Below are 25,154 nucleotides of genomic sequence, written 5' to 3'. Positions count from 1 at the left end.
ACTGATTAAGACCAGTGTTTAGAGAGGACAATGACAAGGTCACTTCTGTAATAAGAATGTAAATTTTAAAGATCTTCCCTGCCCCTAGGCTAATGTGCACCTGAAGCCTGGGGTGGGGGAGGCTTGTTTTTCAGTAGATGCTTCTTGATTGGCCAGTGAGTCAATAAGGTTGTTACATTCTCTGAGCTAGGAGAAGGCTATATAAGCCCTGATGTGTAGCTTTGTTTTTGGGACTCACTTTGAAAAGTGTTCTGTGATTTGATCTGAATTCTGGGAAGCCGTTGTTGAGAGTCCCCCGGCTTTGAAGAACCCAGAATGTGGAAACCCAGATGTTGACTGGGTATGGATGTAATGGTTGGACAGTTTGGAAATCTGTCTACTTGATGTTTCTGTCTTGATAATTCTGCCTGTATGCTTTGAGGTTTGGGGTGCTGACCTTTTCTCCTGAACAAGGTAAACGATATATGTCTGACTGATTAAAGTAAGCTTGTTAACCCATTTTGAGTTGCTTTCCTTTAACAAAGCAGATCCAAGAACCTGTATGGGCAGCAAACCCTGAGGACGCGCTTGGGGTGCTTGCTGCTACAAACACTGAGGTCCTTAGAGAAGGGCCATATGAAACCAACTATTGCTTTATAAAGGTCTTCAAACTACTTGGAGTCAAACATCCTGCATCCTAGCATTTCTTGGCTCCCTTCATTTGCCACTGATTAAGACCAGTGTTTAGAGAGGACAATGACAAGGTCACTTCTCAAATTTCAGTCCTGATTCAATCTCTCTATGTGTAATTTGAGGTATGCTTGAATAAATAGCTTCTTCACAGCACCACCCTGTTTTCATAATGTTTCAGGGGCAGGAAGAGAATCAGTCATTGAGGAAATGTTCTCAGGAGAGTAGAAAGTCAAACAGAAGAAGAGGGAGAGGAAAGAAACAAGCCTTATATAATGCCTTCTTTGCAGGGCAGCTTGGTGGTGCATATAAAGTGCTTGCCCTGAAATCAGCAAGATGAGTCTTCCTGAGTTTAAATCTGGCCTTAGCTGTATGACCCTGGGCAAATCACTTAACCCTGTTTGCCTCAGTTTCCTCATCTTTAAAATGAGCTAGAGAAGGAAATGGCAGTATTTTTGTCACAAAAAACCCAAATGGATTCATGAAGAGTAGGACACAACTGAACAACAAAAATACCTGTGTCCGACACTGTGCTAAGCATTTTTTAGAATAAATTTTATCTCATTTGATACAACAACACTGTGGGGTAGATACTAGCATTACTACTATTTACAGTCAAGGAAACTGAGACAAACAGAGGGTAAGTGACTTGCAAAGGGTCACAAGCTAGTAAGTTCCTGAGACCAGATTTGAACTCAGGCTGTTCCTGCCTCCAGACCCAGGGCTCTATTCACTGCGACACCAGCTGCCCCTAAAAAGAGAACAAGTGGATAGGAAGAACAGCTGCTTTTCATAGAGCTTTGTGTGCCACCTTCCCATCTTTTGAGGATTTGGCAGTTATTTATAGGTTCCTTGGCCCCCAACCCATCCCATTCTGCTAGACTTGGAAAACCAATGGCGTGAAACTCCAGTAGCCATATGAGACTTACCCCCATCTTTTCCAGGAAGGTTCCAGCCAGGAGAGAGGGAGAGAGAGAGAGTGAGAATGAGAATGAGAGTGAGAGAGAGAAAGAGAGACAGAGACAGACAGACAGACAGAGACAGAGAGAGATAGAGAGACACAGAGAGAGACACAGAGAGACACAGAGAGAGACAGAGAGAGAGAGAGAGAGAGAGAGAGAGAGAGAGAGAGAGGAACAGAGACAGAGACAAAGAGACAGAGATAGTGAAGAATTTCTAGGACCAAGGAGGAAATTTAAGCTAGAAAAAGAAACAATAGAGGTAGAAGGATGAGAGATTATTTTTGTTATTTGTTCTTCATTCTCAAAGAGGACCATGACATCAGGGAGCTGATGCCATGACTTGCAAGTGAGTTGGATTACAGGGAGGGAGGGCTGTGCAAAGTCACCACCAGCCTCACTTCCTCCTCCGGAGCCATCTGGGTCCAGTGGCAAGACATAGATCAGGACATCTGGAGATGGCAGATGGACAAGAGAGAGCCTTCACAAAGAATAATAGGATTGCAGCTCTAGAGCTGACAGACTCCTCAGAGCCCATCTAGTCCAATACCATCATTTTATAGGTGGGGAAACTGAAGCCTAGGAAGAGAAGGTGGCCTGTCTAAGTCACACCAGAAGCAATCTCTAAGAAGCAGGACAGGAATCGACTTCCCCTGGCTCTAGACTGAGTGTTTTGCTTTTGTTTTTCCCACAGTACTATGATCTCTCCATCTTCTTCATACAATTATATCACAGGAAAATCACAAAGCTTTCTACAATGCTTCCCAGTCTGTGTGCTGACACTCAGGAAAGAGACCATTCAGCCTTTTGTGTTATACTGTGCTGACACCTACCTATAGACATAGAGGAGATAATTTTACTTCGTGAATGTTGGGAGTCTTTTCAGCCAACGCATTTTTCTAGTATTTGCTTCACATTTCATTTTAAGTAAGTTTCTCTTCTTGCACAAAATATGAAGTCAGTTAGTACAATTATTTGCCATCAGATCACCTGGTTCAAATATTTGCTTTACTTCTATACTACCTGTATAATTTTGAACAAGTCATTTTATGTCTATGGGCCTCAGTTTTCTCAGATGTAAAATGGAGAGATTAAACTCATAATCTTCTGTGGTCCTTTCCAGTTTAGTATCTAGAGCACCAAGAGGTTAAGTGACTTACTCAGGGTCACATAGTCAAAATTCATTGGAGGCAGGACCTGAACCCAGGTCATCTTGGCTTTTAGACTGCTTCTAGACTCTACCCACAACACCCTGCTGCTTCTCATTTCACTCTAAGATAAAATCAAGGATAGAGTAAATAATGATGGATAAAAGTTGACTATTTACTGAGGTAACTCATTTTGGGTCATTGTATTCCTTAAAATCTTGATAGACATTGCATTAATAGCTCCTATTTATATAATACTTTACAACTTATGAATCCTTTTCCTTATAACAATCCTGAAATAGATGGTTCAAATATCATTACTGTTTTACACATGGAGAAGCCTAAGCTGCAGAAGGGTTTGGTGACTTTTCCAGAGTCATATGAGCAGTGGATAGCAAAGTTAAAACTGAAATCCAAGTCTTTTGCCTTTGAAATCCTGTGATTCTTCTGTTTTACCTAGATATAGCTATATTTTAATTAAGCTATACATTTTAATATATTTATGTTAATATATAATTTAATTAATTACATTTAAATACAGAAGCATACAAAAGGGACTTCTAGCACATTGAATGACAGTATCCAAAACAATCTTAACTGGCTAGAGTAATAGGCTAGATCTAATAAGATGAAATTTTAAAGAAAACATGTGGAATCCTTCCCTGGTTTAAAAATCAACTATAGAAGAATAGATTGCAGAAGGTATAGCTCTATTATAGATGATAGCTATATTGTAGTTCCCTGGCCATGTCACTCCCCTATTCAATAAACTACAATGGCTCCCTATTGCCTCAAATCAAATATAAAATCCTCTGTTTGACTTTTAAACCCCTTCCTACTTTTCTAGACTTCTCATACCTTATTCTCCTCCACATAGTCTACAGTCTAGTAACTCTGGCCTCCTTGCTGATCCTCACACATGATACTCCACATTCCAATATGGTACATTTTCCCTGGCTGTTGCCCTAGCCTCCTGGCTTCCCTGGATTACACCCAGTTTCAGCTAAAAATCCTCCTGCCAGCAGCCACTCCTGCTCCTCCTTATTGTTAGTACCTTTCTTCTGAGACTACCTCCAATTTATCCTGTATATATCTTTTTAAACATGATTATTTGTATATTGTCTCTCTCTGTTAGGTCATGAAGCTCTTTCTTGGGAGGAAGGACTGTTTGGGTTTTTCTTTGTATCTTTAGCCCTTAGCATGATGCCTGTTAGATAGTAGGAACTTAAAAAATGATTAATGATGATATGATATGAACAAGATATACAGGTTTTAGTGGTCTACAAACCTGATATGAATAAATTGAATTGAATTGAATTACATGGCAGGTAAATGTCACTAGGTTGAATGAAGAGCAGCATGGTCTCTGTAGAGGCCTTAAGCAGACCATTACAGAAATGCTGCATTCAGTTTTGGGCACCACACTTTGGGAAGGACATTGGCAAACTAGGTCATGTCGGGGAAGGATGATCAGAGTGGTGGTAGACCTGGAGAGCACATGAGGTTCATTTGAAGAAACTGAGGATGTGTTGCCAGAAGAGAAAATTCTGGGGAAGGAAAGAGTAAATCTGACATCTTTCTTGGTGTATTTAAAATGGTGTCATGTGGAAAATGGATTAGATTCATCTTGTTTAACCTCAAAGGGCATACAGCATGAAACAGGGAGAAAGGTGTTGGGTTTCGATCCAAAAGACCAGGATTGGAATTGCACTTCCACTATGTGCTATCTTTGACCTTGGGCAAGTCACTTAACCATTCTCTGTCATGTTTATGACTATTGAAAAAAAGTTAATCCATATCTCTGCCTCTAAATGGGACTGTACATCAACAACTATCAGAATAGACTGGGAAGTAGGTTTTATAGTTTCCCCTCCTAATATGTCCCAGTCCCCAACAACAATCCATGCAAAGATGTTCTTCCTTGGATCTAAGTTAATTCTCACCCCATGTGGCATCTTTTCAGACTATTTGCTTTCTTCTTGTCACCAAGGGAGATAGACAATAGTCAGTCATCCTCTTCCACATGATAATAACCTCTTATATAAGTAAGAGCTCCTGATCAAGCTTAACTTCTCCTTCCAAGGTTAATTTCTTCTGAGATGAACATGCCAAGCTCCATTAAACCATCCTCACACTCCTTTTTACCAACCTCCATGTATAAAAGTAGCAGGGAAATGAAGGGATTGCCCATGATTTCTCTGGTAAAGTGGTCAATGAGAATGAGATTCCAATATTGACCATTAGGTGGCAGGTAACATCTGTGGTTCCGACCCCCAAAGGCCACCTGCTTTCTCTTATTAAAGAGAGGCTGGTTATTGTTCTTTTTTTTTTCCCTACAAGGATTTGACCTTCAAGTTCATTATTATAGAGAACTCCCAGGTAAGAAAATTTCCTTTCTTCATGCAAATTGGCACCCTTTCTGTAACTTATTGCCTTGGAGACTTACCTTGAGTACTGAGAAATTATGTGACTTTCTCAGGGTCACAGAACCAGGATGTGTTAGAAACAGGGTTTGAACCCATAGCTTCCTGACTTTGTTACCAGCTCTCTGTTCAAAACTAGCTTTTGATGCTTATTAGCTGTGTGGTCCTGGGAAAGTCACTTAACCCTGTTTGCCTCAGTTTCCTCATCTGTAAAATAAGCTGGAAAAGGAAATGGCAAACCACTCCAGTATATTTGCCAAGAAAACCACAAATAGGGTCACAGAGAGTAAGATACAACTGAAAAATACCTGAACAACAAGCAACAACTTATCTCAGAGTACTGCTGTGAAAAGAATATCTTTTTCAACTACTATCTAAATGTGACTTATTAGTCTTCCACATAGGAGAGACACCCAGATCCTTGTTTGGCATCCTTTTACAATTTTATCCATCCTTCTATCTCATGCTATCCTTAGTGCTTGAAGGAAGCCGATAGGTGTAATAGCCAGAGAAGATTGGTGTCAAATGGAAGACATGGTTCTGAAGTGGAAAAGGTGGAGAATTAGAGACAATGGCAGCCAAAGTAAGTGTACAAACATGATTTTTCAAAAGTTTCTAGAACACTTTACTTCCAGTCCCAATGGAGGCCACTAGTTCTATGTTAACAGACTGCCTTACTGGGAAGTGGGAAGTATGTATAATACAAGGTACTTAATTTCTGGATTAGCTATTTCATTTCTGTTCTATAGCTGAGAGGCTGAAGAAGTAAGAACCAGCACGAAAGGAGAGATTTTGCCTAGAGAGTGGAAATGGAGAAAGAATGGAAAATGGTATTTCCTGAGAAATGTGTCCTTTGTTCTTAATTTTATCATGCTTGCACATAATGTTAAGGAAGGTAGCTGGCAGTTTGCTGGATTTATAAAGGAGAATATGTGGCCAATAGGTAAAGGCAGAGACATAAATATGATGCATCATGATTCAATGAATCCATAAATCAGTAAGCATTAATTAAATGCCTATCATGCAGCAGGCACTGGTCTGGACACGTACTTCCAGATAAAGAGTTTGGTGCATAGAAATAGGGGTAGAGTTCTGAGTAATTAACAGCCACCTTGCTTAAGGCCCAGATTACTGACAGGTCCTATACATCAACACCACTAGAGAGGTAAGTAAATTGAGTTTCAGAGATGTGAAGTTACTTAACTAAAATCACATACTAACTCATGCCAAAGCCACAACTAGAAAAAACACACCAGGTGTCATGACTTACTCTCCAATATTCTTTCCACTATATCTCATACATGATATTATTTCTCTATCAGCTTCCTAGTATGCCTCCTACCTTCTGCCATCATTATATCTATATTCACATCCTTCAGATAAGGCTCCATCTGCTGAGAAGGGGCTTGTAGTGGCAAGCAGTGTTTCCTAGTCCCATGTGGACCTCAGGCAGTAAAGCAGATTAACCATATTCCAAACATGGAAAATACTTTCTGCCCTTCTAAAGATGAGCAATAGTCATTAAATTTACATTAATTAAAATTTTTAATAATACAGAAAGAAAGGGCGGCCAGGTGGCTCAGTGAGTACGAGCACTGGCCTCAGTGTCAGGATGACCTGGGGATAGAATCTGGGCTCAGATACTTAGCACCACACCCAGAAATAACTGGCTGTGTAACCTTAAGCAAGTTACTTAACCCCAATTGCTTTAAAAAAATAATAATATAGAAAGGAAGATACAAAATAATTCAATTCAATTTAGCCTTATTAAATATCTACTATATAGAGTTAGCTTGAGTTGATGAATGGATTATCCATAGTATGTTTCCTGTCCACATCTAATTGCCAGTGGTTGCTACTGGCAATAAACTACTCAACATTTGGAAAGAAGAAAGAGTAAGGATGACTGACTTTAAAAATACTAGTAGTTCTTTATTGGCTCAAACCAATGGCCCACTCAACCAATGATACTAAAGGTTGTGCTGGGGAGGGATATGTGAATTCCCTCCATTACAGTGACCTCAAGATATAAGGAATCCTGAACTTTTCCTTGTAAATTAAGGTTTTGTCTTCCATGTATTTGTTTTTGAATTACAATTTACTGACTCATATGATTCAGATCTGGATAGGATGTTTTATGTTGTTTAGTTGTTTTATTCAAGTCAGACTCTTTGTGACCCCATTTGGGGTTTTCTTTGCAAAGATACTGGAGTGGTTTGCTATTTCCTTCTCCAGCTCATTTTACAGATGAAGAACCTGAGGCAAACAGGGTTAAATGACTTGACCAAGGTCACATTGCTAGTTAGTGTCTGAGACCAGATTTGAACTCAGGAAGATGAGTCTTCCTGACTCCAGGCCTGGTACTCTATCCACTGCACTACCTAGATAAACCCAAAAGGGTCTTAGAGATCATCTAATCTGACTCCCTCATTTCACAGATGAGGAAACTAAATGACTTGCCCAATGTCACACAGGTAGTGACAGAACTGTCATTCAAACCCAGGTTAAAATACAATATTCTTTCTATTGCATCCCTCTGCTTTCATCCATTAAATCTACATATATTTCTTCTTGAATATTCACAAATTTTCTATCTCAACCATTTCTTGGGGTTAGAGAAGCACATATATATGTATATACATATCTGTGCATGTATACCGTGTTTCCCCAATAATAAGACCTATCCCGAAAATAAGCCCTATTGAGATTGCTACTGTAGTGAAGGTGATCCCCTGCGCTACACACTACATTATGGTACCTTCTGTATGCACCGTTCCCCCCGCCGGGTGAAACGCACGCCGCGCTCCGAGTTGCATCCAATCAGAGCTGCAGCAGTGAGCGCGTCATCCTGTTCTTCCCCAGTGATTTGCTTGCTGGCACCATTGAGAGCAGTGCCGCGGAGGAGAGCTGAGGCAGGACAACATAAAAACCCGGTATGTAAGCGGGAGTGAGGGGGCATGATGGAGAATAAAAAGGGCATGATGGAGGAAAAAAGAACTCAGGGGGCATGATGGAGTGAAAAGAAGGACTGATGGTCATAATTTTATTATTCTGTCTGTTTTGACCCCCAGACATGAGTACAAAAAGGAAGAGCTACGGTATACTGTTGAGTATAAGAAAGCAATTGTAGAGGAGTCACATGGCAAGAATCTTGCAGTTTTCTGTAAAGAAAAACTTTTGGATCTTCGAATGGTCAGAAAATGGAGAGCAGATTATAATAACCTCAATCAACAGGTGGATAAGGGAAAAAGCGCAGGTCTGGATCAGGTCGGCAGCCCTTATATCCTGACTTGGAGATCCTCATTGGTGAATGGATTGCTGACAGGAGAGCAAAGGCCTTGGTTGTGCACAGGGCTGATATTCAAGCATTTGCCCTTTCAATGGCACCAGAGTTTGAAATGGTCTCAGAAGGATTCAAAGCGTCACAACACTGGTTGGACGGTTTCCTTCAATGGTATGAACTGCCCCTAAGAAGATCAACAACACTGTTTAAGCTGGAAGATGCTGAAATTATTAAACGTGCATTTGCATTCAAGTCCTTTATTGATAGGATTGACATTTCCAAGTACCAAACCTGCAATATGATTGCTATGGATGAAACTGCAGTGTTTATGGAACAAGGATCTCAAACAACAATTCATCACAGGGGTGCAACGTCAATCTACATTCCCACCACTGGCTACCGTTATGAAAGTGCACGGGTCACTTGTGTTTTGGCAATTCGTTTGGATGGAAAGAAAGCCACACCTCTAATGATTAGTAAGGTCAAGAAAGATAAGATTGAACATGTATCTGGCATTTACGTTCTTGAAACCGAAAAAGCCTGGTGTACACAAGCCGTTATAAGAAAGTGGGTTGATTTAATGCTGCCACTTGTTATGTGAGGTAACCAAAGAGGTCTGATAGTCTGGGATTCAGCCAGCACTCACCACGCTAAAGAAATGAAGAACTTCCTTGCAGAGAGAAGAATAGATCAAGTAATGATTCCTGCAGGAATGACTGCCTATCTCCAGACCCTTGATATTGCAATAAACAAGCCATTCAAGGACCATTTGTGCATGGAAGTCAATGACTACATTGAAAATAGAATGGAAAGAAATCAGCGTGGAAACTTTGTGAAGCCCTGTCTGCAAGAAGTCGTGACTTGGGTGAAGAAGTCATGGGATAAAATTACTGACAGCTGTGTCGCCAAGGCACTACAAGCAGGTTACCTGGACAAGACATATTCATTTAAAGAGAGCTATATTGCTGGACATGACAGATTGGGTCCACTTCTGAAGGAAATGGAGGCACAAGACATCCAGGACTGAATTCAGGGTATGGACACTTATGACGATGTTGTTGAAGAAGATGACATGATCATTATTGAATAAAGCTACATTTTTTTGTTCACATTTACCTGTTTATTAAAAGTGCTGTCAATGTTCATTAAAATAAGCCCTCCCCTGAAAATAAGCCCTCTGGTGTTTTTCTGTCCAAAAAAAATAATAAGACAGTGTCTTATTATCGGGGAAGCACGGTATGTACTTATGTATACATGTGTATACACATATACTACATCAAATGGTGTTTGCTTTTATTTATATTAAGAGGACTTTTAAAAAAAGAACTTCACAGTCTTCCCCCTTACTTACAGGATCCCAAGAACTAGTGATTATTCATGTTTTTATTATATCTTCTCTCAGTTGTGTTCTTCAAAAATAGAAATCTAGGGGCAGCTAGGTGGTGCAGTGAGTAAAGCTCTGGCCCCAAAGTCAGGAGGACCTGAGTTCGGTTCTAGCCTCGGACACTTAACACTCACACAAAAAACACTAGCCGTGTAACCTTGGGCAAGTTACTTAACCCCAATTGCCCTCCAAAAGGCAAAAAAAAAATAGACACCCTAACCCTGGACAGCACTTGACTCTATCACTTCCCCACCATTTGTACTTATTTCTTTCTCTTTTCCATTCTTTACTTCCCCTTTTCTCTCTTTATTAATCCTTCCTACTATTTCAGAGTATACTTCACATGCTATGCTGTGTATACTCTTATGGAAATGTCCCCTTGACTATTTTAACTGATCTTCTCTGACATTTTTCTTATGAAAAAAGTTGCCTTTGGGGAAGTGTTCTTAGGCACTCCCAATGCCTTAGGGACATACCTAAAAGTAGAAAAATTGTATCAATGGAGATTTCTCCTTGAATAATCTATTAAATGACAGGGTTTTAGTGTATAGTTTTAAAGGTCCCTTTCAGTTCTGACATGCTTAGATTTTTATTGAGACAACCCATATTTCTCCTGCTCCCAGATTTAAGAAGTCCATCCATTTTTGCCACACATTTTCTGGGACAAAGCATTTTAATTTCATTTGTATTCCGTGTTCTTAGGGATATCATTATAACCTGGATGGCAAAACTTAGCTTTAAGGGAATGGAACAGAGCTCAGAACAAGGCCTGTATAAAAAATGCAACAAAACTCTTTCTGAAAGATCTCAGTACAGACTCCTCCTTTAAAAGAATGTATATGCCTTGCCACTCAGTGGTAGTATCAGGTACTGCCATAAGACACCAGACACCAGTGGAGAGAGACATGAAGACACAGATACCCTTCCCCCCTCACAGCCATCTCACTGGTGGTTAATACCTGGAAAAAGAGATGGAACACATGACTCACGACAGTATATTTCTCCTACAGAAATTCAGACAATACAGCAGTTTTCTCACACCCCAGAGGCTCGCCCAGATCTTGCTTTTATACTGTGAACAGTATAAACCACCTAATCCATGAAGTTTGTCTAATATATTCTTAGCATAATATCCTTAAATATAATAAATATAAATAAAATCCTTAACATCCTTAAAAATTGCTACCTGTCCGCACTCTGTAGCAACAGGAACAATCAGTGCTGTCCACAGTCTCAGTGCTGAAACAACACTTTACTTTCAGCTGACCATGGTGCTGACATTCTGATTGTGCTACAGTTTAATTCACTTGTTCAGTAGAAGCAGTTCCTTTATTTACTTCTATTTCTCTTTTTGGCTACTTAGCTTTAGAAGTTGAATTCTGCTTTCATTCTTAACACCAGTACACGTCAATGCATTATTTTCACCCTATTACCTCACTCCCTGAAGCCAGCTTTATGCTGGCTCCACTCTTCTGGTGTTGATGGGGAAAGAGAATAATAGTTATTCACATTATTACTCACCTCAACCATATACCTATGTATAGAATATGTATTACTGTGTAGAATATGTATAAAACCTATGTATAGTATAGAATGCCGGCATATTAAGTAATCATTACATGAAGCAAGAAGAGAAAAGTGCATGTTCTAATTCATTTCTTATAGGAAAAGAAATGTTTCGTTCTAGCTAGTAGAGAGCATATATAAATCCAGTTTTTTATAGACGCTACTTTAATCCTACAAACCTTCTTTACTTCCTGAGATATGGGGATTCTATAATCCCTGATGTATTTTCTTACCACTTGCTGAACATTTTGTGCTACTGAAAGGAATTCCCTTGATTCCTTCTGTCTATATTCTGGGAGAAATTCAATGTTGGCGATTCGGAACAGTCCAACAAAGTAAAATGCATCCTTGCTTTCAGCCTGGCCTGTGAAACAAAAAGAAGACAATTAGGTAGTTGCATCATACTAAAGTAGTATCTGGTTTATGGTAGCATTGTGCTTATGAATTAATTTTTTTAATGGCAAATATTTTAGTGGTTCAGGAACTGTGTTGTGTTCTAGGTAGTTAATAGAATCTCCTTCATGAATAGTAAATGATGGCACCCTGGGAATATACTTTTCTCTTTTGCAGAGTTATTCAGAATAAGGTAAAAATGTAAATTTTACAATTCATGGACCCCCTGAAGTTGAGGTTGTTGGGGGAGCAAACAACATATGTGTTTGCTTTCAAAAGGAAAGCCAAGTGGGTGGAGAGTGAGAGTTTATAGTATTAGATATCTTATGAGACATGATGAGTGGTGTCTCTAAGCACCAAATCCCTGTAGACTTCCTGCATATATATCCTGTAATCTGGGCTGGCCTGTGTATGACCAGTTCAACTAACAGAGATGCCCTTGTGGGGCCTTTGGAACATGTCCAGGTTGCCTAAATGGAGGCCCTCCTCATCACTTACCACATGAGTGGGGGTAGACTCCTTTGATTGATTCCCTGTGCCTTTAAAATCATTAAGATTGGACCAGTGAGAGAGGAATCTCCTTCCCTTGCTCTAGGCTTAGTGTTCTTTGTTTCTTTTCTCTGTTCTCATTTCAGGTTCTAGCCCAGTGTGGAAACCCTGAGAAGCCAGGGTATCTGAGACTCAAGCTCTAGGGGCACTGACCTAAACTATGAACCTAACCCCCTTTCCCTCCCCAGAGACTGAGCTGGTACAGGAGAGAGGGAGGATTAGGTGCATAGTTTAGCTCATTTCCCATAGAACACAAGTCCCAATCCCAAATCCAAAACTCCCTTAGAGTTCTAGGTACCCTGGCTTCTGAGGGCTTCTGTGAAGGCCTGGCTTGCTGCATCACCACACTTGCAATTCTGGCTCCATGATAGTCATAGATCTAACTCCCAGGTCTATGAAAATCACATCCAGCACCTTCAACTGAAGACAAAAAACTGCAGAATAGAAACAAAGACCCCAGACCCATTTTGCCAAGCTGGGGTAAAAGAGGGAGAACAGCGGAAGGTCACTTTCAGTTGGCTATTTATGAGCACAGTAGAAAGAGCATAGTAGAAAAGAACATAGCCATAAAGGGTGATTGGTTCAGTCTCACCAGTTCTAAAGATATAGGCAGCCAATGAAAAGAGGTTACCCCAACCTACATGGTGAGACACAGGCCTCAATGTTACCTGAACTGGGCATGCCCAGACCAGACCAAGTTACAATCTATTGCAAGGTCTTCTTCTCTATTTATATAATATCTCTCTTTGCCATGGGAGCATTATTCATTGATACCTTCTCCAACCACTGAAAGATTCCATCCTTTTTTCTCCCCACATATCACTGAGCTAGGTGGTTCAGCAAATAGAGTGCCAGGCCTGGAATCAGGAAAGTTCATCTTCCTGAGTTAAAATCTGGTTTCAGACACTTACTAACTGTGTGACCCTGGGAAAGTCACTTAACTCTGTCTCAGTTTCCTCATCTGTAAAATGAGCTGGAGAAGAAAAGAGCAAACCACTGCAGTATCTTTGCCAAGAAAAGCCCAAATGGGGTCATGAAGAGGAAGACATGACTGAAATGACTGAACAAAAATATTTCAGTCCCTACTTTTTCCTCTTCATTCATTTGCCCTTAGGTACTCTTCTTCCTTAGAGTTATTTTTCCTTCATTTTAAACCTTTTACTTGATTAGGGTAGATCACATATTCCCTTAAGGTAGCTAGATGGCTCAATGGATAGAGAGCTGGCCCTGAAGTCAGGAAGACCTGAATTCAAATCCAACCTTAGACACTTACTTGATGTGTGATCCGGGGCAAATTTGCCCTAATTCACTGGAAGAAGAAATGGTAAACCCTTCCAGTGTCTCTGTCAAGAAAATCTCCATGGCCAGTATGGTCCATGAGGTCGTGAAGAGTTGGGCATCATTGAACTACAACAACAAATTCCTTTCCACCTTCTTTCTTCCTCCTTCCTTTTTATGTACCCTATTTTTTCCATTTAGTAACCTTTAGTACCCTTCCCCCCCCCAAAAAAAAACAACATTGATTCAACTGTAGTTCTAATGTCTAGATGTCTCAGTAATGTTTCTCAACCAGCACTTCTACTTGATTTCTGTTGTTGTTCAGTCATTTTAAGTCGTGTCTGACTCTTCATGACCCCATTTGAGCTTTCCTTGGCAGAGATACTGTAGTGGTTTGGCATTTCCTTCTCCAGCTCATTTTACAGATGAGGAAACTGAGGGAAGCAGGGTTAAGTGACTTGTCCAGGGCAAGTGTCTGATATCAGATCTGAACTCAGGAAGGTGAGTCTTCCTAACTTCAGAATTGGCACTCTTATCTACTGGGCCATATAACACCTTGTATACTTTTAGAAAGAAATCTCTTAATGGTCTCTCTGTTGTTAATTTGTTCTTGTTATTATTAACTCCATAGGTGACTTTCTCCTTTTTATTTTAACTTTTTTGGTGGCGGAGGGAGGGATAATTTATTTTATTATCTGTGCCTTCTTTAGTTTCTGTATCTATTAACCTTTCTTGTATATCTGTCATCTGAAAAGGAAAAAAAAATGTTCAGTTCTGGTTTCCTTGGTAAGAATGTTTTAAATACTATTATTTTATTGAGCATCCAATTTTAATTGATTGGCACAGATTTGCAGGGCATACCATTTGGAGTTGCATCTTGAGCTCCTTTGCCTTTTGGAACACAACAATCCAGTTCCACCTCTAGTTTCAGATGGGTACAAAATAATCTTGCTTTACTCTAATTTCCGTTCCTTTTTATTTTAAGGTATTTCTCCTGACTGATTACAGAATTGGTTGATTATCATTAGAACTGTTAAATTTAACTACCATATATTGGAATTTGTAGCACAGGGTTTTGTTTTGTTTTGTTTTTCCCTTCTAGAGGTGATCTGTGTATTCTTTTGAATGATACTTTGTTTACTATGTTCAGTTCTGGACAGTTTTATTGTATTATTTCTTGCATTGTCATATTCAGTTTATTTTTTTTTCTTGTCATGTTCCTCTTAGAGACATAAGCTTTAAGTTGTCTCTATGCATTCTTATCTTTAAGATCAGTATGATTTGCTTGTATAGAGATCATACTTTTTAACATTATTATTTTTTTCTTTCTTCTTCCATATTGTCCTTCACTTCTGCTGACTTGCATTCCTAATCCATTGTTCTCTATTTTTTTCTTGACGAAGTATACCATTGTGGTTTCAAGTTTTCCTATTCTGTCAATTTTTGCTACATAGACGATAAATTCTGTTTTCAAAATTCATTTAAACCACTTGGAAATATTCTGCTGCAGTTCCATAATCTCTTGGGAATCCTCAGGACTCTCTGCTTCATCAGGCGTTAATTAATTTTTCTTTGTCTTGTAATATTTATTCATAGGTGTCTGGACTCATTTAGCAAATCTGGAGAAAAATTCCATTCTTCTGTTACTTCACTGTACTATTTACCTGCTTGTGCTCAAGATTGATAAATGAGTTTTTTTCTACCTGGAATCTTAGGTAATTTCAATCTTTTCTCTTATATTCCGCTATGTTCAATTTTTGACTCCTTCCTTTTTGCCAGTAGTTACCCCAGGGATCAGACCTCAACATGGCTTCTTTTTCCTCCATCACAGGTGAATTCACATTTCATCATTATTGGGTTGTTGCTTAAATGACTTCTGGGGCAACAGAACTACCACCAGATCAATGCCAATCTTCTTTCCCTCGGGTCTGATGGATATACACACATGTGTGCATCTTGCCTCACTTCCTTATGTTCCTCTGTCCTCAGGGTGAGTACAATCATAGCACAGAGTTCTTCCACACTGTAGACCTAGCCAAAACAAGTTTCTACCTTTTGGTTTACCTCCACAGAGAAGAACAAAGGTGGAGTGAGGAAAAGTTGAGTTCTATTGCAAGCCTATGATTTGACTTGTGCTGCCTTGCAAGAGCACGGTGACCAGTGGAGAAAGAGGAATTAAGTGAACCCATTAAGGGTTAGGGATTAGCTTTCCCTGCTGTTAATTCACTTGACTGATACCTTTTTAGAGTTCTTGATGTCTTAGATTGTGGAGATAACTGAAATGTATTTATCTCCTGTTCATAGTTCCTATTTTAGAGAAGTTTGAGAGATCATTAAGATTGGAAAAGGTATCTAGTCCTCCATTTTGTTGGTCACATCACACAGTAAGTTCTTATAAATGCTTATTGACTGATAATTATTGAAAAGGTACAGAGAATACAAGTTTCCATTGAATAAATCTTTTGTTCACTATTAAAAAAAAACAACTTGTGATTCATTAGAGCAAAATTTCACCCTAAAGACTTTTCTCCAACTAAGCATCTCCCAAGAATATAACAAAATCATACAAGATTGCAGGTACTAGTTACAAGATCAGACAAGTGACCTGAGGTTACCTGAGTAAAACTTACAGCAAAGAGGAATGTTAAGTCTAGCTTGATTAAGTCTTAGCAAAATAGAATTAAAATCCATTTTCAATTTCACAGTAGTAAAGAAGTGTCTGAGATTGGACTTGAACTTAGATCTTCCTGGCTCTGGGTATGGAGACCAAAGAAAATAATGATGGTTCAGAAAGGAAGGCATTAAGAGATACAGAGAGAGAGGGTCAGGAAAAGCTTCATGTAGAAGGTAGTAACTTGAGCTGTATCTTGAAAGAAGAGAGAGATTCTCTAAAATGGAGGTGAGAAGGAGTGGACTCTAAGCATGGGAGATAACCAAGACAAAGACATGGAGACAGGAGATGGAGTGCAGTATGTGAGGAATAGAGAGAAGGTAAGTTTGGCTGGACCCCAGTACAGTATGGGAAGAAATGTAAAATAAAGGAGGAAAGATAGATTGGGGACAAATTGTGAATGGCTTTAAAAGATATTTACATGCATGTTGTCTCTCCTCATAAAGCATAAGCTCTTTGAGAGTAGGGATTATTTAATATCTTTATTCTTTATGTCTCTGGTTCCTGACACCTAGCAATTAACTGAAATGTTTGTTGATTGATTACTATTATATTATATAGACAATTTATATCCCATGTTTCTGCAGATGACTATATATTTGATTGCTGTACACAACTCTTACAGGTTCTATGTATTTATTATTATATGCATTTATTATAAGAAGCTTGTATTTTTTACTTTCTATGTGCCACATTGTAATTTATGCTATGATTATGCACAGTGAATTATAATTATTTTGTGTACTATGGTTAGCTACATGAAATTCTAACATATAAAATGTAGATTAATGGGTTGCATGTGACTCGATTGCATTATTTTAACATCTGCTAAGAAGACTAGCTGTGCTAACTATACAGAATGTGTTTTCTATAAGTTTGTTTAATTATTTGATATGCTTAGTTCTGTATGTTGTGCTGCATAAACATAGATATCTTGGTGGATTCCAGTAAGATTTTCAGAGATTCCAAATTCTTCTCTGGGAGAGGATGCAAGGCAGCACTCAGCACAATGCCTGTCATCTAGTTAAGTATTTAATAAAGGCTTGTTGACTTGATTTCATATGTTTTCTCATTATTATGGCAAAAATCTTTAAAATTCTTAGTCTAGAGGCATAACACTATGAATTTTTAAAACACCTGAGTTGTGGAATATGTCCTTATCCTCTGCATCCTGGGCCATTGCCAGTTGTCTTGACTTTTGTCTTGCCACTGGACTTTGATGACTCTGGAGTAGAGAGGGAAGCTGATGACTTTGTGTAACTCTGCCTCATTTAAATCTAATTCACACAGAAGTCAAGACTTTACCCAGTGATGTCATTGGCCCTTTTTTCAAAAAATGAAGGGTGGACAACAACAAGATTCCTTTAAAGATGCAGTACAGACTATTTTGTTCAATGACCCTCTCACTAGTAATCAAGTTAGTTGTTAGAGATATATTAATCAAAGATATTTGCCACTGTCATGGAAAAAATTATCCAGCACAGAGTTCATATAGAAGATGGATTCTCTATAATAGTAAGGTCCTCCTGGGGCGGCCAGGTAGCACAGCGAGTAAGAGCACTGGCTCCAGTGTTGAGAACACCTGGAGATCGAATCCTGGGCTCAGACACTTAGCACCCACCCAGAAACACCTGGCTATGTAACCTTGAGCAAGTTACTTAACCCCAATTGCTTAGGGGCGGCCAGGTGGCTCAGTGAGTAAGAGCACTGGCTCCAGTGTCAGGATGACCTGGATCAAATCCGGGCTCAAATACTCAGCACCACACCCAGAAATAACTGGCCGTGTAACCTTGAGCAAGTTACTTAACCCCAATTGCTTAAAAAAAAAATAGTAAGGTCCTCCAGATGTATGACATCATGCTAATTACACAAGCCCCCATAACATTACAGTCTCCTAAATGAGATACATATTCACTTTAAAACATTTGGCCTAACTAACCACGTTGGAATAATAAAATGGTTGAAGAATCAGCATAGTCTGGGCATCCCACCCCTCCTTTGACTATGCTATGGATAACTAGAGTTCCCGTTCTGTAGTCAGGGAAAATCTGAGTTTAAATCTGGCCTCAGACACTTACTAGCTGTGTGACAAGTCACTTCATCCTGTTTGCCTCAGTTCCTCATCTGTAAAATGAGCTGGAGAAGGAAATGGCAAATCACTCCAGTATCTTTGCCAAGACACAACTGAAAAACATGACTGACTGAAAACATGTGAGGTACTGTCCTTGGTCCTGTTGGTTTAAAGACAAAATAAAATATTGCCTACTGACTGGAAACATTCTATTTATGGGTAATGTAATTTGTCTTTTTTTTTTTTTAGGCAATGTATTGTAATGGTTAGTAAATGGGGTTCTGAACTTAGAATCAGGAATTCAGATTCAGATTCCTCATCTGACACTTAACTAGGGGTGATCCTGAGCACATCAGGAAGCTATTTTGAGTCTCTGGTTTTTTTTAATCTGTAAAATGGAGATAATTACAAATGTCATCCCTACCTCACAGTGTTCTTGTGAGGCTCAAATAAGATAATGTTATAAAATGCTTTGCAAGACTTGAAGAGCTATATTTATGTCAGCCATTATTATCAACACTACTTTGTTTCATGTCCAACATCTTATAACCAGAAAGAAATTAATTGTGATGACAGGAAATAGATTAAAAAATAATAACCTTTAAAAAATTAAAACATTTTTCAAAATTAGTCATTAAAAATAGCAAAAGTTCACTTTTATTTGAAAATTTTTTCCTTTTGTCCCAAATCCTGAGTATGCCCTGAAACTTCAAGGAAACCTAATGATGCCATTTAAAAAAAATTTTTTTTAAGCAATTGGGGTTAAGTAACTTGCTCAAGGTTACACGGCCAGTTATTTCTGGGTGTGGTGCTGAGTATCTGAGCCCGGGATTCGATCTCCAGGTCATCCCGACACTGGAGACGGTGCTCTTACTCACTGTGCTACCTGGCCGCCCCTAATGATGCCATTTTTAAAACCCTTCTCCGAATAGACATATAAGCTGCTTGGTGATTTAGTCTTACTGATAGAGAGAAGTACATGCTGTCCTACTGTGTTCCCACCATTGGGAAAGGAATTAAAAGGGCATTCTCTGGCACATAAGTATCCCATCTAAGGTTGGTAGTATCTACATAGACATGTGGTAAGAGGAGACAGAGCCTTGACCTCTTCCTTCCATCCATCTCTCATCACTCTGATGTAATTTATTAAAGCAGGGCCCCCAGTATTCAGCACTTAGAGGGGAAAAGGGATCTACTTAGTAAAACCTGCTGCAGGTGCTGAGCAAAGCAGCATGGCAATTCTGAGAATGGAGCTGATATAAAGGTCTCTGTGCTCCCAAGCTTTGAATGAAGTTTCTCTTTAAATACCAACAGCATCAAGGTTACCTCTTGCTCTACCTGGTGACCTCTTGCCACCACTTTCCATATGTCCAGTGGAAAACAGCAATCAGTTTTACTGAGTACCAGCCAGTCCCTCTCTCTATTCCTTTTCAACCAACTTTAACTACCCCCTTTACCAGGGCAATCAAATTTCAATTACCAACTAAAATTCTAAAACATATCAAACTGAGTCAATCTAACATCTCCTCAGGTCAATTCATCTTGTTGTGAGATTGTTAATGTTGAAAAATATTAGAGAATCTCTTCATCCTAGTTGATTCAAACTGGAAATAGGACTGGCACCAAAACTCCAATTGCTTCTTAGGAAATTTCTATCAATATATTAGGCAATATACTCTAGCAAGAACTGTAAAATTATCTTGAAACCTGAGTCCTTTCCCCTCTTCACTAGTGATTCTTCCACAACTTGCTATTTTCTACTCCTCTGGGTACCCAGCATTCTCAGGTTCTCTTCCCTCCTTCTGACTCTCCCTCCTGTCCTGGAAAAAAAAACCTCCTAAAATTTACACAATGAGGTAGAAAAATAACTGAGATTCAAGTTATTTGAACGACCCCTTCCGGGGTTATTTGCACTTTACCAGGAATAAGGCCTGAAACTCAAGGGATGATGTCCTGAGTAACATTTCAGGAATCAGCCAAGTGGATAAGGGAGATGTAGTTAGGTGGTGGTACTTCTTTAGCATGTGTCCACAAAGCAGCCTTTAAGGCCTCCCATGATGATGGTATTTAGACAAATGGAAAGGTGAAATTATGAGTGAGTGGAGTGAAGCAGTTTCTTTTTCTGAAGGACTTCACATTCATTCAACTTATCTGAGCAGGTAAAAACACTCTAGAACTTTCTTTCTCCTGCCCTCACTTACACATTTCCCCCTCTTTTCCCCTATCCTTTTAAAGTTGAGGTAGAAGAAGGTCCAGACTATTCCAATTCCTCCTCTACCTCTCATCAAGGTCTGCTTAGGGGATGAAGGAATAATATAAGGAAAACATATAGAATTTAATAAGATACATAACAGAACCTACATTTATAATGTATCATTAATCCCAATGCATTCAACTCCCATGAGCACACATTTTAACTCACTGATATGGAGCCATAGTAATGTCCAGGTGATTACTGCTAGGATGACTAAAAATGCTGTGAAAAGAATGATTTTACTCTGGATATTCCAAAAGGGGGTATTCTTGGCTTTCTTCTTGGATTTGACTTTTCCAATAGGTTTTCTGTGTGGCTTTCTGGGTGGTTTCCTGACTGGTAGCTTCTCTGGTCGTGTTACCATTTGGACAGAGATATTAGATACCTTGAAGAAAGAAAAAAAAAAAATATATATATATATATAGACATACATACACACACAGAGTCATATATAAGCAATTATGCATCAGAGGCATCTGGAATAATAAAAGGAAATACCTGTGAAAGGAAATTTGGGCACAAACCTTCCAAAGTAAAGGGCCAAAAGGTGAAAATTCATGGTGTATATTTATTTTCTTTAGGATCCTAGAATCATATATAGAGCTGGAAAGAGTCTCCAAAGGCTGATCATTTTATAGATGAGGAAACTGAGGTTCAGAGAGGTGGTCTTTTTCTCAGTGTCACCTAGGTAGTAGGTAAGAGAGCTGGTACATGAACCTAGGCCCTCTAACTCCCTATCTAGGGCTCTTTTCATGGTGCCAGGTGGCATTTGGTCTGTCCCTGGATGCATAACCATGTCTCAATAAAGAAAACTAAATGCAACAAAAAAGTTAAAACCTTGTTCTCCAGTGGAATGGGTAATTTTTATTCCTAGTTATAACAGAATTCTTTACCACTTGAAAAAATATAATTTATAGATGATATTTTGTTTGGGGGAGAAGACACATGTAGCCTGCTCACAACTCTATTTCTAACCATGTACTTTTGAGTGATTGCATTGTCTTGGTTTCCCAATCAGTAAAATAGGGATGACAAACAAGAAACCAACAAAGATTACTTTGGCAAAAACCACTAGGTAAAATAAAAATATTCTGCTTGCAAACAAAAATAAATTGCAATTTATCACTTAGCATTGCGCTTCATCTCAGCTTTCTTCCCCTCCCTTCCTTACCTGAAAATGTGAGGATTATATATATAGAAGGGACTTAGAGCTCCTTGGACAAAGAGATTTATACATCTCAGTGTAAATAAAGATGAGGTAATTTCTAACTGCAACACTTTTAATGATAAATGAGTGAAATGCAACAGCCTAGAATAAAGGCTAAATCAAATGAGAATAAGAATTCTAAAGAAATAATGCATTTTTGTCCTGCTAATTAGTCCAGTTCTTATAATATATATTCATACCAATTAATGGGCTAATTTGCAGCTCAGTATGTTCTAAATTATTCATTGGTGTCTCATTCTTCCTGCCAAACAACCTTGTCCAGTGGAATGTGGACAGTCATCCAGCTGAAATTTAAACGAGAGTAGACTTAATCTAATGCTGTGCCTTGGAGGAGGTGGAGGTACTGTTTCTAAAGAGAAAAATAGCTATTGTAGGATATGGACTGGACTCATTAAAATAAAATTCCCTCCCAAACATCTTCTAAATGATTCAAAGAAGAAATTCTCTCGAAATATATACTTGTGTATATATTTTCAACATGTAGGCTGAGTCTCACTGCTGATTTTCAGTGGAATCACATCAAAGATAGGCTTTGCCCTCATCAGTTTACCCTGGCATTTATTAAATGCAGTCCGCTTAAAGATCAGTACACATTCAGTGACATTTTCAATGCACAGCTGTTGAACAAATTGCCACTGACAAAGCTTTGGCACAAGCTAACAGCAATTCAGGAGGGTGGTGCAGCCCTCACTGATGAGCAGAGAGCAAGGACAAACAGACCCAAAGCAGTTAAGAGATCAAGGTTCTCCAACACTACTTACATTCAAGTCAGCAAGTTTGGCTGAATCATCACTGTTGGGTTTCTCCATTTTAAGGGAACTCTTCTCGAGTTTGCAGGTAGGGTTGCTCCAAAGCCAAATTTGCCTCTCTTGTACAGTGTCCCCAGGTTCCTGTCCTGAGGAGAATCAGCAACAGCATTTAAGAGATCACTCAGGGCAGGGCATCAGTTTACATCCAGCAGTTTCCAGTTCTGTAATTGCATCTGTCTCACTGCTCCACATGGGGCATTAAAGGGACCAGGCAAATTGTGTCCCAAACTGAAGTTGGGTAGGCAGGTTTCCATATATGATGTGGGGTTTATGTTGATTGCTCCCTTTTGGAAGCTGACACATGGTGCTGTCAACTTGGGGCGGGGGAAGAGAACAACATTATTTGGGTGCTGTGCATGAGGAAACAAGCATGAAATTGACAAATTGAGTCCCTGAACTCTTTGCATTTAATTTAGCTTGAAACCTAACAGTGTTATAATCAATCAGCCAATTATGCTATTTTTTAAAGTATACTTTCTGAATTTAGATATGGTACAGTAAATTTAATGAGATTTCCAACATTGCTCCAGCTAGAAAATGTAAAACAGAAATAACTTTTCCTACTCTCTCATCCACATAGAAGACCTTTTTAGAAGATTCATAGGAAGCATGGGATAGTGGGTAGATAGCTAGCCTTGGAGCCAAGAAGTTCAAGTTCCTCTTCTGACGACACTGGCTGTATGACCCTGGGCAAGTTAACTTAACCCCTTAGGAAAGAGTTCAATGAACATCATAGTTTCAATCCCTCCTTTCCTTGACATACAATCAAGGACTAGCTCCTATGGTCCAGTAAAAAAACCACCCACAATTCACCTCCAATCTCTCATTCAGCCTTTGGTTCCCTTTCTCTCCATTATAACCAAGTTGACCTAATACTGTACTTAGGACGTCCATAGTATGCACATGATAAATATTTGTTTTACAGTTTGATTAATTAATCTCTTGTGATGGGGGGAGGGGGATTCTCAACCTAATAAAAGGCAATAATTTTAAGTACTTTATCCATAGACTAAAAAATAATTATTTGACTTTGGTTACATTTTATTAAGGCCACTAGGTCCCAGAGGACAATAAAAGCCAACATTCAAAAGTCAAGTTGAAAAGATCAAGAGACAAAATAGAAGTGATGATGAAAAGATGAGAACAATGACTGTAGATTGGATAAGGTGAAAGAAATTAGTCAAGATTAACCCAGTATTGTGAGCTTTGAAGAAAAGGAAAAAAGAAGAGGAAAAGAGAGAGGAATAACAAATCTTTTAATAGAACCATATACTTTCTACTCTTACAGCTTAAATTGGCCTGTGGGAACATTTAATTTCTTGGCAGCCAGAAATACACTTTACACTGGGGAGGTACAACTCATAGACTTCTGTCTGTCAAATCCTTTCATCATGTTGTCCAAGTCTCTGTGAGAAATGCTGATAGTTTGATTTCCACTGATTCTATAGGAACAATGGATGCTGCATAGGACTTCCAGGGAGGTGTAAATCAGTATGAGAGGAGGAAGGACAGAGCGACCCTATCCAATCATATAGCTGGAAGAAATTTGTAAATTTACCCTTGGAAGCCTGAGCTAAGTTGATTCATACTGACTGGAGGTCAAAGGATGGTCACCAAGGGCAGCTAGGTGGCACAGTGAATAGAGCACCAGCCCTGGAGTCAGGAGGACCTGAGTTCAAATTTGACCTCAGACACTTAACACAACTATCCCTGTGACTTTGGGCAAGTCACTTAACCCCAATTGCCCCTCCAAAAAACAAAACAAACAAAAAGGAGGGTCACCAGCTTTTCATTAATACACATGCTTACCTAGCCTTATGATAGCAATTGACACACCCCACATAGAATTAGAGCCTCATTATCCGATCATTCGACCCATGAAGCTCATATTACATATATGTAATGGGCCAGTCAGAAAGATTGTAACCCAGAAGAGCTGGGACCAATCCCAGCTCTGAAGGGAGGAACAACGCAGGAAATTCAAATGGAAGCATCATAAAAGGGCTTGCATTTGTCTGATTCTTTGTAGTCTTTTGAGGAGGCTACCCATTTATTCAGGAGAGAATAAATATAAAAAAAAAGATAATGAAAACCTTCCTGGCTTTCCAACAAGTATTGTTTATTCCTAGAGGTTTATAACATCTCTTAGCTCTATGACTATTTCTTCCTCATATTAGTAAGATGCATGGTCTGTAGAAAAAAGAACACTGAAATTGGAGTTAAAAGGTCTAGTTCCAAGCAAATCTAAATGCTGTGGCTTATTAGTTGTCAGTTATTAGAACAATGGTCAAGTCACTCTACCATTGGGAACCTATTTCCTTATCTGTAAAATGCAGACAATTATAATAATGCTGTCTATTTTGAAGGATTATAATGAGGATTTGTAACCTTTAAAGTGCTGTATAAATAAATGTGAATTTTTACTAGATCCTTGATATTAATCCTATTAACTTGGGTCACTTTCTTCCC

The 25,154-nt window shown here is 39.0% G+C and overlaps 1 protein-coding gene across 1 annotated transcript in view; it reads right to left on the bottom strand.

The window, feature by feature from the left end:
* TMPRSS7 (transmembrane serine protease 7) overlaps window positions 1-22,685 on the bottom strand; it is an 88,438-nt gene extending 65,753 nt beyond the window's left edge. The window contains exons 1-3 of the mRNA XM_069070022.1: window positions 22,638-22,685; window positions 20,817-21,033; window positions 11,666-11,796 (exon numbers count right to left, since the gene is read on the bottom strand). Of these exons, the coding sequence (XP_068926123.1) occupies window positions 11,666-11,796; window positions 20,817-21,033; window positions 22,638-22,685 (396 nt within the window). The remainder of the gene's footprint in view (window positions 1-11,665; window positions 11,797-20,816; window positions 21,034-22,637) is intronic.
* Between the last annotated feature and the right edge of the window lie 2,469 nt (window positions 22,686-25,154).

Source organism: Petaurus breviceps, unplaced genomic scaffold, assembly GCF_028583685.1.
Source record: "Petaurus breviceps papuanus isolate PSGF00001 unplaced genomic scaffold, PetGlider_PUasm1.0 90792, whole genome shotgun sequence".
Taxonomy (NCBI): domain Eukaryota; kingdom Metazoa; phylum Chordata; class Mammalia; order Diprotodontia; family Petauridae; genus Petaurus; species Petaurus breviceps.
Note: the sequence above shows the minus strand (reverse complement) of the source record. Positions and strands in the feature narration are given on the sequence as shown.